The sequence below is a fragment of the Engystomops pustulosus genome, unplaced genomic scaffold, assembly GCF_040894005.1.
Source record: "Engystomops pustulosus unplaced genomic scaffold, aEngPut4.maternal MAT_SCAFFOLD_88, whole genome shotgun sequence".
Lineage (NCBI taxonomy): Eukaryota > Metazoa > Chordata > Amphibia > Anura > Leptodactylidae > Engystomops > Engystomops pustulosus.
In genome coordinates, this window is record NW_027284976.1 from 94274 (window position 1) to 110571 (window position 16298).

Consider the following 16298-nt stretch of genomic DNA (forward strand, 5'->3'; position numbering starts at 1 on the left):
TTGTGTCCTCTCATCTCCCCCTCATATTGTGGCCTCCTCTCATCTCCTCCTCATATTGTGACCTCTCATCTCGCTCTCATATTGTGGCCTCTCATCTCCTCCTCATATTGTGGCTTCTCATCTCCCCCTCATATTGTGACCTCTCATCTCCTCCTCATATTGTGGCCTCTCATCTCCTTCTCATATTGTGGCCTCCTCTCATCTCCTCCTCATATTGTGGCTTCTCATCTCCTCCTCATATTGTGGCCTCTCATCTCCCCCTTTATATTGTGGCCTCCTCTCATCTCCCCCTCATATTGTGGCCTCCTCTCATCTCCTCCTCATATTGTGGCCTCTCATCTCCTCCTCATATTGTGGCCTCCTCTCATCTCCTCCTCATATTGTGTCCTCTCATCTCCTCCTCATATTGTGGCCTCTCATCTCCTCCTCATATTGTGGCCTCCTCTCATCTCCCCCTCATATTGTGGCCTCCTCTCATCTCCCCCTCATATTGTGGCCTCCTCTCATCTCCCCCTCATATTGTGGCCTCCTCTCATCTCCCCCTCATATTGTGGCCTCTTCTCATCTCCCCCTCATATTGTGGCCTCTTCTCATCTCCCCCTCCTCACATGTATATATTGTGTGTATTTTGCATGTGCTCAGTCTACAGAGATCTGCTTTGTTCGTGTTAGAGAATTACTACAGAGACTTCCCGGCTCTGACACTGACACCTAAGACCAAGAAAACCTCAAAGCATGAACGAGACCTCAAAGATCCAGGTAAGAGAATGGGAGTGAGTGCATCGCTGTCTGGGACCCCCGGGGGTCTGTACTGCCAGATCAGCCAGGACCCATCACATGCATTAACCAGATTTATGAACATTCACTCCAGAGAACTGTCTGAAACCGACTACAATTTCCTGCTGCTGCCCCCTGCTACTACCTGCTGCTGCCCCCTGCTACTACCTGCTGCTGCCCCCTGCTACTACCTTCTGCTGCCCCCTGCTACTACCTGCTGCTGCCCCCTGCTGCTCCCTGCTACTACCTGCTGCTGCCCCCTACTACTACCTTCTGCTGCCCCCTGCTACCTGCTGCTGCTCTCTGCTACTACCTGCTTCTGCCCCCTGCTACTACCTTCGGCTGCCCCCTGCTACTACCTGCTTCTGCCCCCTGCTACTACCTTCGGCTGCCCCCTGCTACTACCTGCAGCTGCCCCCTGCTACTACCTTCGGCAGCCCCCTGCTACTACCTGCTGCTGCCCCCTGCTACTTACTGCTGTCCACTGGTACCTGAATGGTCCAGGAGAAAAAGGATGAGGTTGGAATATGATGGAAGATTCCCCTGGGGCACCCCTGGTGTATGTGTCGTGATAGATCTCAGGGAAGATGGTGAAGGGGAAGCCAGTGATGGTAGTGGCAGCCAGGGATGACCCGTGGAGGTAGAGGTTATGAACATAAATCTGACAGCCTCTTTAGTGAACACACTCCAGGGCAGAAGCTGGTAGCAGGCTGAGGTAGAAGGTCCTTCCTGCAGGGTCCACCAGAAAGCTGTTGGTTGGGTTTGCAGTTAAATCTTCTTTAACCCCTAGGCACACCAGGACGTTATAGTACGTCCCTGCAGGTAGATACTTCCGGCACCTGGACGTGCTATAGCGTCCCATTTCAGGCACCGGCTCATGTATGGAGCCAGCTCCAGATGCAGCGGCTGTGCTAACACCCACGATTAGAGCCGACTCTGATTGCGAGTGTTAACCCCTTACACTCTGCGGTCAAGCATGACCACGGAATTGAAGGGTCTTCCCCTTATGGATCAAATCCCTGTGCCGCTTACCAGGGGATCCGATCCACTTCTGGGCCCCGAGGTCTGCCAAGTGCCAGATGTTCTGTACAGTCAGACGCCTTCTGGGTCTGACTGTAAACTGTCTGCGCATGTGTCTGCACCGCCAGACATTGTACACGGCTCTACAATGAATAAGTATTGTACAGCAGTGTATTGGACCAGCAATCAGAGCATCAGAGCATCAGAGCATCAGAGAATCAGAGCATCAGAGAATCAGAGAATCAGAGCATCAGAGCATCAGAGCATCAGAGAATCAGTGCATCAGAGAATCAGAGCATCAGAGCATCAGAGCATCAGAGTATCAGAGCATCAGAGCATCAGAGAATCAGAGCATCAGAGAATCAGAGCATCAGAGAATCAGAGAATCAGAGCATCAGAGCATCAGAGAATCAGAGCATCAGAGAATCAGAGCATCAGAGAATCAGAGCATCAGAGAATCAGAGAATCAGAGCATCAGAGAATCCGAGCATTAGTGCATCAAAGAATCAGAGCATCAGCGAATCCGAGCATCAGAGAATCAGAGCATCAGAGAATCAGAGAATCAGAGCATCAGAGCATCAGAGCATCAGAGCATCAGAGCACCAGAGCATCAGAGCATCAGAGCATCAGAGCATCAGAGAATCAGAGAATCAGAGCATCAGAGCATCAGAGAATCAGAGCATCAGAGCATCAGAGCACCAGAGCATCAGAGCATCAGAGCATCAAAACATCAGAGAATCAGAGCATCAGAGCATCAGAGCATCAGAGAATCAGAGCATCAGAGAATCAGAGAATCAGAGCATCAGAGCATCAGAGAATCAGTGCATCAGAGAATCAGAGCATCAGAGCATCAGAGCATCAGAGCATCAGAGCATCAGAGCATCAGAGAATCAGAGCATCAGAGAATCAGAGCATCAGAGAATCAGAGAATCAGAGCATCAGAGCATCAGAGAATCAGAGCATCAGAGAATCAGAGCATCAGAGAATCAGAGCATCAGAGAATCAGAGAATCAGAGCATCAGAGAATCCGAGCATTAGTGCATCAAAGAATCAGAGCATCAGCGAATCCGAGCATCAGAGAATCAGAGCATCAGAGAATCAGAGAATCAGAGCATCAGAGCATCAGAGCATCAGAGCACCAGAGCATCAGAGCATCAGAGCATCAGAGAATCAGAGAATCAGAGCATCAGAGCATCAGAGAATCAGAGAATCAGAGCATCAGAGCACCAGAGCATCAGAGCATCAGAGCATCAGAGAATCAGAGAATCAGAGCATCAGAGCATCAGAGCATCAGAGCATCAGAGCATCAGAGAATCAGAGCATCAGAGAATCAGAGCATCAGAGAATCCGAGCATCAGCGCATCAGAGAATCAGAGCATCAGAGAATCAGAGCATCAGAGAATCCGAGCATCAGAGCATCAGAGCATCAGAGAATCAGAGCATCAGAGAATCAGAGCATCAGAGCATCAGAGCATCAGAGAATCCGAGCATCAGCGCATCAGAGAATCAGAGCATCAGAGAATCAGAGCATCAGAGAATCCGAGCATCAGAGCATCAGAGCATCAGAGAATCAGAGCATCAGAGAATCAGAGCATCAGAGAATCAGAGCATCAGAGAATCAGGGCACTAGAGAATCAGAGCATCAGAGCATCAGAGAATCAGAGCATCAGAGCATCAGAGCATCAGAGAATCAGAGCATCAGAGAATCAGAGCATCAGAGCATCAGAGAATCAGAGAATCAGAGCATCAGAGAATCCGAGCATCAGAGAATCAGAGCATCAGAGAATCCGAGCATCAGAGCATCAGAGAATCCGAGCATCAGAGCATCAGAGCATCAGAGAATCAGAGCATCAGAGAATCAGAGCATCAGAGAATCAGAACATCAGAGCATCAGAGAATCAGAGCATCAGAGAATCAGAGCATCAGAGAATCCGAGCATCAGAGTATCAGAGCATCAGAGCATCAGAGAATCAGAGCATCAGAGCATCAGAGCATCAGAGCACCAGAGCACCAGATCATCAGAGGATCAGAGAAACAGAGTATCAGAGAATCAGAGCATCAGAGCATCAGAGCATCAGAGAATCAGAGCATCAGAGCATCAGAGAATCAGAGCATCAGAGAATCAGAGCATCAGAGAATCAGAGAATCAGGGCACTAGAGAATCAGAGCATCAGAGAATCAGAACATCAGAGCATCAGAGCATCTGAGAATCAGAGCATCAGAGAATCAGAGCATCAGAGAATCAGAGAATCAGAGCATCAGCGCATCAGAGAATCAGAGCATCAGAGAATCCGAGCATCAGAGCATCAGCGCATCAGAGAATCAGAGCATCAGAGAATCCGAGCATCAGAGCATCAGAGAATCAAAGCATCAGAGCATCAGAGCACCAGAGAATCAGAGAATCAGAGCATCAGAGCATCAGAGAATCAGAGCATCAGAGCATCATAGCATCAGAGAATCAGAGCATCAGAGCATCAGAGAATCAGAGCATCAGAGCACCAGAGCATCAGAGAATCAGAGCATCAGAGAATCAGAGCATCAGAGCATCAGAGAATCAGAGCATCAGAGCACCAGAGCATCAGAGAATCAGAGCATCAGAGCATCAGAGCATCAGAGAATCAGAGCATCAGAGCACCAGAGCATCAGAGAATCAGAGCATCAGATAATCAGAGCATCAGAGCATCAGAGAATCAGAGCATCAGAGCATCAGAGCATCAGAGAATCAGAGCATCAGAGAATAAGAGCATCAGAGCATCAGAGCATCAGAGAATCAGAGCATCAGAGCACCAGAGAATCAGAGCATCAGAACACCAGAGCACCAGAGAATCAGAGAATCAGAGCATCAAAGAATCAGAAAATCAGAGAATCAGAGCATCAGAGCATCAGAGAATCAGAGCATCAAAGAATCAGAGCATCAGAGAATCAGAGAATCAGAGCATCAGAGCATCAGAGAATCAGAGCATCAGAGAATCAGAGCATCAGAGCATCAGAGAATCAGAGAATAAGAGAATCAGAGCATCAGAGCATCAGAGAATCAGAGCATCAAAGAATCAGAGCATCAGAGCATCAGAGCATCATAGCATCAGAGAATCAGAGCATCAGAGAATCAGAGCATCAGAGAATCAGAGCATCAGAGCATCAGAGAATCAGAGAATCAGAGCATCAGAGCATCAGAGAATCAGAGCATCAAAGAATCAGAGCATCAGAGAATCAGAGCATCAGAGCATCAGAGCATCATAGCATCAGAGAATCAGAGCATCAGAGAATCAGAGCATCAGAGAATCAGAGCATCAGAAAATCAGAGCATCAGAGCATCAGAGAATCAGAGCATCAGAGAATCAGAGCATCAGAGAATCCGAGCATCAGAGTATCAGAGCATCAGAGCATCAGAGAATCAGAGCATCAGAGCATCAGAGCACCAGAGCATCAGAGCACCAGAGCACCAGATCATCAGAGGATCAGAGAAACAGAGAATCAGAGAATCAGAGCATCAGAGCATCAGAGCATCAGAGAATCAGAGCATCAGAGCATCAGAGCATCAGAGAATCAGAGCATCAGAGAATCAGAGCATCAGAGAATCAGAGAATCAGGGCACTAGAGAATCAGAGCATCAGAGAATCAGAACATCAGAGCATCAGAGCATCAGAGAATCAGAGCATCAGAGAATCAGAGCATCAGAGAATCAGAGAATCAGAGCATCAGCGCATCAGAGAATCAGAGCATCAGAGAATCCGAGCATCAGAGCATCAGAGAATCAGAGCATCAGAGAATCAGAGCATCACAGAATCAGAGCATCAGAGAATCAAAGCATCAGAGCATCAGAGCACCAGAGAATCAGAGAATCAGAGCATCAGAGCATCAGAGCATCAGAGAATCAGAGCATCAGAGCATCATAGCATCAGAGAATCAGAGCATCAGAGCATCAGAGAATCAGAGCATCAGAGCACCAGAGCATCAGAGAATCAGAGCATCAGAGAATCAGAGCATCAGAGCATCAGAGAATCAGAGCATCAGAGCATCAGAGAATCAGAGCATCAGAACACCAGAGCACCAGAGAATCAGAGAATCAGAGCATCAAAGAATCAGAGAATCAGAGAATCAGAGCATCAGAGCATCAGAGAATCAGAGCATCAGAGAATCAGAGCATCAGAGCATCAGAGAATCAGAGCATCAGAGCATCAGAGCATCAGAGAATCAGAGCATCAGAGAATAAGAGCATCAGAGCATCAGAGCATCAGAGAATCAGAGCATCAGAGCACCAGAGAATCAGAGCATCAGAACACCAGAGCACCAGAGAATCAGAGAATCAGAGCATCAAAGAATCAGAGAATCAGAGAATCAGAGCATCAGAGCATCAGAGAATCAGAGCATCAAAGAATCAGAGCATCAGAGAATCAGAGAATCAGAGCATCAGAGCATCAGAGAATCAGAGAATCAGAGCATCAGAGAATCAGAGTATCAGAGCATCAAAGAATCAGAGCATCAGAGAATCAGAGCATCAGAGCATCAAAGCATCAGAGAATCAGAGCATCAGAGCATCAGAGAATCAGAGCATCAAAGCATCAAAGCATCAGAGAATCAGAGCATCAGAGAATCAGAGCATCAGAGAATCAGAGCATCAGAGAATCAGGGCACTAGAGAATAAGAGCATCAGAGAATCAGAGCATCAGGGCACTAGAGAATAAGAGCATCAGAGAATCAGAGCATCGGAGCATCAGAGAATCAGAGCATCAGAGAATCAGAGCATCAGAGCATCAGAGCATCAGAGAATCAGAGCATCAGAGAATCAGAGCATCAAAGAATCAGAGCATCAGAGAATCAGAGCATCAGAGCATCAGAGCATCAGAGAATCAGAGCATCAGAGAATCAGAGCATCAAAGAATCAGAGCATCAGAGAATCAGAGCATCAGAGCATCAGAGCATCATAGCATCAGAGAATCAGAGCATCAGAGAATCAGAGCATCAGAGCATCAGAGAATCAGAGCATCAGAGAATCAGAGCATCAGAGAATAAGAGCATCAGAGAATCAGAGCATCAGAGAATAAGAGCATCAGAGCATCAGAGCATCAGAGCATCAGAGCATCAGAGAATCAGAGAATCAGAGCATCAGAGAATCAGAGAATCAGAGCATCAGAGCATCAGAGCATCAGAGAATCAGAGCATCAGAGAATCCGAGCATCAGAGCATCAGAGAATCAGAGCATCACAGAATCAGAGCATCAGAGAATCAAAGCATCAGAGCATCAGAGCACCAGAGAATCAGAGAATCAGAGCATCAGAGCATCAGAGAATCAGAGCATCAGAGCATCGGAGCATCAGAGAATCAGAGCATCAGAGCATCAGAGCACCAGAGCATCAGAGAATCAGAGCATCAGAGAATCAGAGCATCAGAGCATCAGAGTATCAGAGCATCAGAGAATCAGAGCATCAGAGCATCAGAGCATCAGAGAATCAGAGCATCAGAGCACCAGAGCATCAGAGAATCAGAGCATCAGAGAATCAGAGCATCAGAGCATCAGAGAATCAGAGCATCAGAGCATCAGAGCATCAGAGAATCAGAGCATCAGAGAATAAGAGCATCAGAGCATCAGAGCATCAGAGAATCAGAGCATCAGAGCACCAGAGAATCAGAGCATCAGAACACCAGAGCACCAGAGAATCAGAGAATCAGAGCATCAAAGAATCAGAGAATCAGAGAATCAGAGCATCAGAGAATCAGAGCATCAAAGAATCAGAGCATCAGAGAATCAGAGAATCAGAGCATCAGAGCATCAGAGAATCAGAGCATCAGAGAATCAGAGCATCAGAGCATCAGAGAATCAGAGAATCAGAGAATCAGAGCATCAGAGCATCAGAGAATCAGAGCATCAAAGAATCAGAGCATCAGAGAATCAGAGCATCAGAGCATCAGAGCATCATAGCATCAGAGAATCAGAGCATCAGAGAATCAGAGCATCAGAGAATCAGAGCATCAGAGAATCAGAGCATCAGAGCATCAGAGAATCAGAGCATCAGAGAATCAGAGCATCAGAGAATCCGAGCATCAGAGTATCAGAGCATCAGAGCATCAGAGAATCAGAGCATCAGAGCATCAGAGCACCAGAGCATCAGAGCACCAGAGCACCAGGTCATCAGAGGATCAGAGAAACAGAGTATCAGAGAATCAGAGCATCAGAGCATCAGAGCATCAGAGAATCAGAGCATCAGAGCATCAGAGAATCAGAGCATCAGAGAATCAGAGCATCAGAGAATCAGAGCATCAGAGAATCAGAGAATCAGGGCACTAGAGAATCAGAGCATCAGAGAATCAGAACATCAGAGCATCAGAGAATCAGAGCATCAGAGAATCAGAGCATCAGAGAATCAGAGAATCAGAGCATCAGCACATCAGAGAATCAGAGCATCAGAGAATCCGAGCATCAGAGCATCAGAGAATCAGAGCATCAGAGAATCAGAGCATCACAGAATCAGAGCATCAGAGAATCAAAGCATCAGAGCATCAGAGCATCAGAGAATCAGAGCATCAGAGCATCAGAGAATCAGAGCATCAGAGCATCAGAGCATCAGAGAATCAGAGCATCAAAGAATCAGAGCATCAGAGAATCAGAGCATCAGAGCATCAGAGCATCATAGCATCAGAGAATCAGAGCATCAGAGAATCAGAGCATCAGAGAATCAGAGCATCAGAGAATCAGAGCATCAGAGAATCAGGGCACTAGAGAATAAGAGCATCAGAGAATCAGAGCATCAGAGCATCAGAGAATCAGAGCATCAGAGCACCAGAGCATCAGAGAATCAGAGCATCAGAGCATCAGAGCATCAGAGTATCAGAGCATCAGAGCATCAGAGAATCAGAGCATCAGAGAATCAGAGCATCAGAGAATCAGAGAATCAGAGCATCAGAGCATCAGAGAATCAGAGCATCAGAGAATCAGAGCATCAGAGAATCAGAGAATCAGAGCATCAGAGAATCCGAGCATTAGTGCATCAAAGAATCAGAGCATCAGCGAATCCGAGCATCAGAGAATCAGAGCATCAGAGAATCAGAGAATCAGAGCATCAGAGCATCAGAGCATCAGAGCATCAGAGCACCAGAGCATCAGAGCATCAGAGCATCAGAGCATCAGAGAATCAGAGCATCAAAGAATCAGAGCATCAGAGAATCAGAGCATCAGAGCATCAGAGCATCATAGCATCAGAGAATCAGAGCATCAGAGAATCAGAGCATCAGAGAATCAGAGCATCAGAGAATCAGAGCATCAGAGAATCAGAGCATCAGAGCATCAGAGAATCAGAGCATCAGAGAATCAGAGCATCAGAGAATCCGAGCATCAGAGTATCAGAGCATCAGAGCATCAGAGCATCAGAGCATCAGAGAATCAGAGCACCAGAGCATCAGAGCACCAGAGCACCAGAGCACCAGAGGATCAGAGAAACAGAGTATCAGAGAATCAGAGCATCAGAGCATCAGAGCATCAGAGAATCAGAGCATCAGAGCATCAGAGAATCAGAGCATCAGAGAATCAGAGCATCAGAGAATCAGAGAATCAGGGCACTAGAGAATCAGAGCATCAGAGAATCAGAACATCAGAGCATCAGAGCATCAGAGAATCAGAGCATCAGAGAATCAGAGCATCAGAGAATCAGAGAATCAGAGCATCAGCGCATCAGAGAATCAGAGCATCAGAGAATCCGAGCATCAGAGCATCAGAGAATCAGAGCATCAGAGAATCAGAGCATCACAGAATCAGAGCATCAGAGAATCAAAGCATCAGAGCATCAGAGCACCAGAGAATCAGAGAATCAGAGCATCAGAGCATCAGAGAATCAGAGCATCAGAGCATCATAGCATCAGAGAATCAGAGCATCAGAGCATCAGAGAATCAGAGCATCAGAGCACCAGAGCATCAGAGAATCAGAGCATCAGAGAATCAGAGCATCAGAGCATCAGAGAATCAGAGCATCAGAGCATCAGAGAATCAGAGCATCAGAGCACCAGAGCATCAGAGAATCAGAGCATCAGAGAATCAGAGCATCAGAGCATCAGAGCATCAGAGAATCAGAGCATCAGAGCATCAGAGCATCAGAGAATCAGAGCATCAGAGAATAAGAGCATCAGAGCATCAGAGCATCAGAGAATCAGAGCATCAGAGCACCAGAGAATCAGAGCATCAGAACACCAGAGCACCAGAGAATCAGAGAATCAGAGCATCAAAGAATCAGAGAATCAGAGCATCAGAGCATCAGAGAATCAGAGCATCAAAGAATCAGAGCATCAGAGAATCAGAGAATCAGAGCATTAGAGCATCAGAGAATCAGAGCATCAGAGAATCAGAGCATCAGAGCATCAGGGAATCAGAGAATCAGAGAATCAGAGCATCAGAGCATCAGAGAATCAGAGCATCAAAGAATCAGAGCATCAGAGAATCAGAGCATCAGAGCATCAGAGCATCATAGCATCAGAGAATCAGAGCATCAGAGAATCAGAGCATCAGAGAATCAGAGCATCAGAGAATCAGAGCATCAGAGAATCAGGGCACTAGAGAATAAGAGCATCAGAGAATCAGAGCATCAGGGCACTAGAGAATAAGAGCATCAGAGAATCAGAGCATCGGAGCATCAGAGAATCAGAGCATCAGAGCATCAGAGCATCATAGCATCAGAGAATCAGAGCATCAGAGAATCAGAGCATCAGAGAATCAGAGCATCAGAGAATCAGAGCATCAGAGAATCAGGGCACTAGAGAATAAGAGCATCAGAGAATCAGAGCATCAGGGCACTAGAGAATAAGAGCATCAGAGAATCAGAGCATCGGAGCATCAGAGAATCAGAGCATCAGAGAATCAGAGCATCAGAGCATCAGAGCATCAGAGAATCAGAGAATCAGAGAATCAGGGCACTAGAGAATAAGAGCATCAGAGAATCAGAGCATCAGGGCACTAGAGAATAAGAGCATCAGAGAATCAGAGCATCGGAGCATCAGAGAATCAGAGCATCAGAGAATCAGAGCATCAGAGCATCAGAGCATCAGAGCATCAGAGAATCAGAGCATCAAAGAATCAGAGCATCAGAGAATCAGAGCATCAAAGAATCAGAGCATCAGAGAATCAGAGCATCAGAGCATCAGAGCATCATAGCATCAGAGAATCAGAGCATCAGAGAATCAGAGCATCAGAGCATCAGAGAATCAGAGCATCAGAGAATCAGAGCATCAGAGAATCAGAGCATCAGAGAATAAGAGCATCAGAGCATCAGAGCATCAGAGCATCAGAGAATCAGAGAATCAGAGAATCAGAGCATCAGAGCATCAGAGAATCAGAGAATCAGATCTGGGGATGTTATGGGTCACCGTTAGAGATGAGCGAGCACTAAAATGCTCGGGTGCTCGTTATTCGAGACGAACTTTTCCAGATGCTTGAGTGCTCGTCTCGAATAACGAACCCCATTGAAGTCAATGGGAGACCCGAGCATTTTTTTAATAAAACTGAACAGTAAAAGAACAGTGCAAAAAAAAAAATTCCAGATGTTTGCAGATGTTTTACTTGTAAGAACACATTGAGATAACACTATTCTTCACATTGCAGGTGTGCGCGCGTGTCTCCCGATAGGTTCGGAGATACGCGCGCACAGCTGCAAAGTGAAGAATAGAATTAAAACATTAAAAACAGTGAATACAGGAGCATTTAAGTGCAGGACACATTGAAAGAACAATATTCTTCACATTCCAGATGTTCCGAACATCTCCGAACCTAGCGGGAGACACGCGCGCACACCTGCAAAGTGAAGAATAGTGTTATTTCAATGTGTTCTTACAAGGAAAACATATGGAAACATCTGGGATATTTTTTTTTTACAATAAAAATACTTTTATTCAATTTATTTTATTAATTTACTGCTCATCTCTAGTCACCGCTGGTTATTAGGGTCTGGGGATGTTATGGGGTCACTGCTGGTTATTAGAGTCTGGGGATGTTATGGGGTCACTGCTGGTTATTAGGGTCTGGGGATGTTATGGGGTCACTGCTGGTTATTAGGGTCTGGGGATGTTATGGGGTCACTGCTGGTTATTAGGGTCTGGGGATGTTATGGGGTCACTGCTGGTTATTAGGGTCTGGGGATGTTATGGGGTCACCGCTGGTTATTAGGGTCTGGGGATGTTATGGGGTCACTGCTGGTTATTAGGGTCTAGGGATGTTATAGGGTCACCGCTGGTTATTAGGGTCTGGGGATGTTATGGGGTCACAGCTGGTTATTAGGGTCTGGGGATGTTATGGGGTCACTGCTGGTTATTAGGGTCTGGGGATGTTATGGGGTCACTGCTGGTTATTAGGATCTGGGGTTGTTATGGGGTCACTGTTGGTTATTAGGGTCTGGGGGTGTTATGGGGTCCCTGCTGGTTATTAGGGTCTGGGGATGTTATGGGGTCACTGCTGATTATTAGAGTCTGGGGATGTTATGGGGTCACTGCTGATTATTAGGGTCTGGGGATGTTATGGGGTCACTGCTGGTTATTAGGGTCTGGGGATGTTATGGGGTCACCGCTGGTTATTAGGGTCTGGGGGTGTTATGGGGTCACTGCTGGTTATTAGGGTCTGGGGGTGTTATGGGGTCACTGCTGGTTATTAGGGTCTGGGGATGTTATGGGGTCACTGCTGGTTATTAGGGTCTGGGGATGTTATGGGGTCACTGCTGGTTATTAGGGTCTGGGGATGTTATGGGGTCACTGCTGGTTATTAGGGTCTGGGGATGTTATGGGGTCACTGCTGGTTATTAGGATCTGGGGATGTTATGGGGTCACTGCTGGTTATTAGGGTCTGGGGGTGTTATGGGGTCACCGCTGGTTATTAGGATCTGGGGATGTTATGGGGTCACCGCTGGTTATTAGGATCTGGGGATGTTATGGGGTCACCGCTGGTTATTAGGGTCTGGGGATGTTATGGGGTCACTGCTGGTTATTAGGGTCTGGGGATGTTATGGGGTCACTGCTGGTTATTAGGATCTGAGGATGTTATGGGGTCACAGCTGGTTATTAGGGTCTGGGGATGTTATGGGGTCACTGCTGGTTATTAGGGTCTGGGGATGTTATGGGGTCACCGCTGGTTATTAGGGTCTGGGGATGTTATGGGGTCACTGCTGGTTATTAGGGTCTGGGGGTGTTATGGGGTCACTGCTGGTTATTAGGATCTGGGGGTGTTATGGGGTCACCGCTGGTTATTAGGGTCTGGGGGTGTTATGGGGTCACTGCTGGTTATTAGGGTCTGGGGGTGTTATGGGGTCACCGCTGGTTATTAGGATCTGGGGATGTTATGGGGTCACTGCTGGTTATTAGGGTCTGGGGATGTTATGGGGTCACTGCTGGTTATTAGGGTCTGGGGATGTTATGGGGTCACTGCTGGTTATTAGAGTCTGGGGATGTTATGGGGTCACTGCTGGTTATTAGAGTCTGGGGATGTTATGGGGTCACCGCTGGTTATTAGGATCTGGGGATGTTATGGGGTCACTGCTGGTTATTAGGGTCTGGGGATGTTATGGGGTCACTGCTGATTATTAGGGTCTGGGGATGTTATGGGGTCACTGCTGGTTATTAGAGTCTGGGGATGTTATGGGGTCACTGCTGGTTATTAGAGTCTGGGGATGTTATGGGGTCACCGCTGGTTATTAGGATCTGGGGATGTTATGGGGTCACTGCTGGTTATTAGGGTCTGGGGATGTTATGGGGTCACTGCTGGTTATTAGGGTCTGGGGATGTTATGGGGTCACTGCTGGTTATTAGGATCTGGGGATGTTATGGGGTCACTGCTGGTTATTAGGGTCTGGGGATGTTATGGGGTCACTGCTGGTTATTAGGGTCTGGGGATGTTATGGGGTCACTGCTGGTTATTAGGGTCTGGGGATGTTATGGGGTCACTGCTGGTTATTAGGGTCTGGGGGTGTTATGGGGTCACTGCTGGTTATTAGGGTCTGGGGGTGTTATGGGGTCACCGCTGGTTATTAGGGTCTGGGGGTGTTATGGGGTCACTGCTGGTTACGAGGGTCTGGGGATGTTATGGGGTCACTGCTGGTTATTAGGGTCTGGGGATGTTATGGGGTCACTGCTGGTTATTAGGGTCTGGGGATGTTATGGGGTCACCGCTGGTTATTAGGATCTGGGGATGTTATGGGGTCACTGCTGGTTATTAGGGTCTGGGGATGTTATGGGGTCACTGCTGGTTATTAGGGTCTGGGGATGTTATGGGGTCACTGCTGGTTATTAGGATCTGGGGATGTTATGGGGTCACTGCTGGTTATTAGGGTCTGGGGATGTTATGGGGTCACTGCTGGTTATTAGGGTCTGGGGATGTTATGGGGTCACTGCTGGTTATTAGGGTCTGGGGATGTTATGGGGTCACCGCTGGTTATTAGGGTCTGGGGATGTTATGGGGTCACTGCTGGTTATTAGGATCTGGGGATGTTATGGGGTCACTGCTGGTTATTAGGGTCTGGGGATGTTATGGGGTCACTGCTGGTTATTAGGATCTGGGGATGTTATGGGGTCACCGCCGGTTATTAGGGTCTGGGGATGTTATGGGGTCACTGCTGGTTATTAGGGTCTGGGGATGTTATGGGGTCACTGCTGGTTATTAGGGTCTGGGGGTGTTATGGGGTCACTGCTGGTTATTAGAGTCTGGGGATGTTATGGGGTCACTGCTGATTATTAGGGTCTGGGGATGTTATGGCGTCACTGCTGGTTATTAGGATCTGGGGATGTTATGGGGTCACTGCTGGTTATTAGGGTCTGGGGATGTTATGGTGTCACTGCTGGTTATTAGGGTCTGGGGATGTTATGGGGTCACTGCTGGTTATTAGGATCTGGGGATGTTATGGGGTCACTGCTGGTTATTAGGGTCTGGGGGTGTTATGGGGTCACTGCTGGTTATTAGGGTCTGGGGATGTTATGGGGTCACTGCTGGTTATTAGGATCTGGGGATGTTATGGGGTCACCGCTGGTTATTAGGATCTGGGGATGTTATGGGGTCACTGCTGGTTATTAGGGTCTGGGGATGTTATGGGGTCACCGCTGGTTATTAGGGTCTGGGGGTGTTATGGGGTCACTGCTGGTTATTAGGGTCTGGGGGTGTTATGGGGTCACTGCTGGTTACGAGGGTCTAGGGATGTTATAGGGTCACTGCTGGTTATTAGGGTCTGGGGATGTTATGGGGTCACTGCTGGTTATTAGGGTCTGGGGATGTTATGGGGTCACCGCTGGTTATTAGGGTCTGGGGATGTTATGGTGTCACTGCTGGTTATTAGGGTCTGGGGATGTTATGGGGTCACTGCTGGTTATTAGGGTCTGGGGATGTTATGGGGTCACCGCTGGTTATTAGGATCTGGGGATGTTATGGGGTCACTTCTGGTTATTAGGGTCTGGGGGTGTTATGGGGTCACTGCTGGTTATTAGGATCTGGGGATGTTATGGGGTCACTGCTGGTTATTAGGGTCTGGGGATGTTATGGGGTCACTGCTGGTTATTAGGGTCTGGGGGTGTTATGGGGTCACTGCTGGTTATTAGGGTCTGGGGGTGTTATGGGGTCACTGCTGGTTATTAGGGTCTGGGGGTGTTATGGGGTCACTGCTGGTTATTAGGGTCTGGGGATGTTATGAGGTCACTGCTGGTTATTAGGGTCTGGGGATGTTATGAGGTCACTGCTGGTTATTAGGGTCTGGGGATGTTATGGGGTCACTGCTGGTTATTAGGGTCTGGGGATGTTATGGGGTCACTGCTGGTTATTAGGGTCTGGGGATGTTATGGGGTCACTGCTGGTTATTAGGATCTGGGGATGTTATGGGGTCACTGCTGGTTATTAGGGTCTGGGGATGTTATGGGGTCACTGCTGGTTATTAGGGTCTGGGGATGTTATGGGGTCACCGCTGGTTATTAGGATCTGGGGATGTTATGGGGTCACTGCTGGTTATTAGGGTCTGGGGATGTTATGGGGTCACTGCTGGTTATTAGGGTCTGGGGATGTTATGGGGTCACTGCTGGTTATTAGGGTCTGGGGATGTTATGGGGTCACTGCTGGTTATTAGGGTCTGGGGATGTTATGGGGTCACTGCTGGTTATTAGGGTCTGGGGATGTTATGGGGTCACTGCTGGTTATTAGGATCTGGGGATGTTATGGGGTCACTGCTGATTATTAGGATCTGGGGGTGTTATGGGGTCACTGCTGGTTATTAGGGTCTGGGGATGTTATGGGGTCACCGCCGGTTATTAGGGTCTGGGGATGTTATGGGGTCACTGCTGGTTATTAGGGTCTGGGGATGTTATGGGGTCACTGCTGGTTATTAGGGTCTGGGGATGTTATGGGGTCACTGCTGATTATTAGGGTCTGGGGATGTTATGGGGTCACTGCTGGTTATTAGGATCTGAGGATGTTATGGGGTCACTGCTGGTTATTAGGGTCTGGGGATGTTATGGGGTCACTGCTGGTTATTAGGGTTTGGGGATTTTATGGGGTCACTGCTG

The 16298-nt window shown here is 47.7% G+C and overlaps 1 protein-coding gene across 1 annotated transcript in view; it reads left to right on the forward strand.

The window, feature by feature from the left end:
- Positions 1-16298, forward strand: part of LOC140106922 (vang-like protein 1) — a 136883-nt gene that overhangs the window by 58257 nt on the left and 62328 nt on the right. The window contains exon 5 of the mRNA XM_072131560.1: positions 643-758. Coding sequence (XP_071987661.1) covers positions 643-758 — 116 coding nt within the window. The remainder of the gene's footprint in view (positions 1-642; positions 759-16298) is intronic.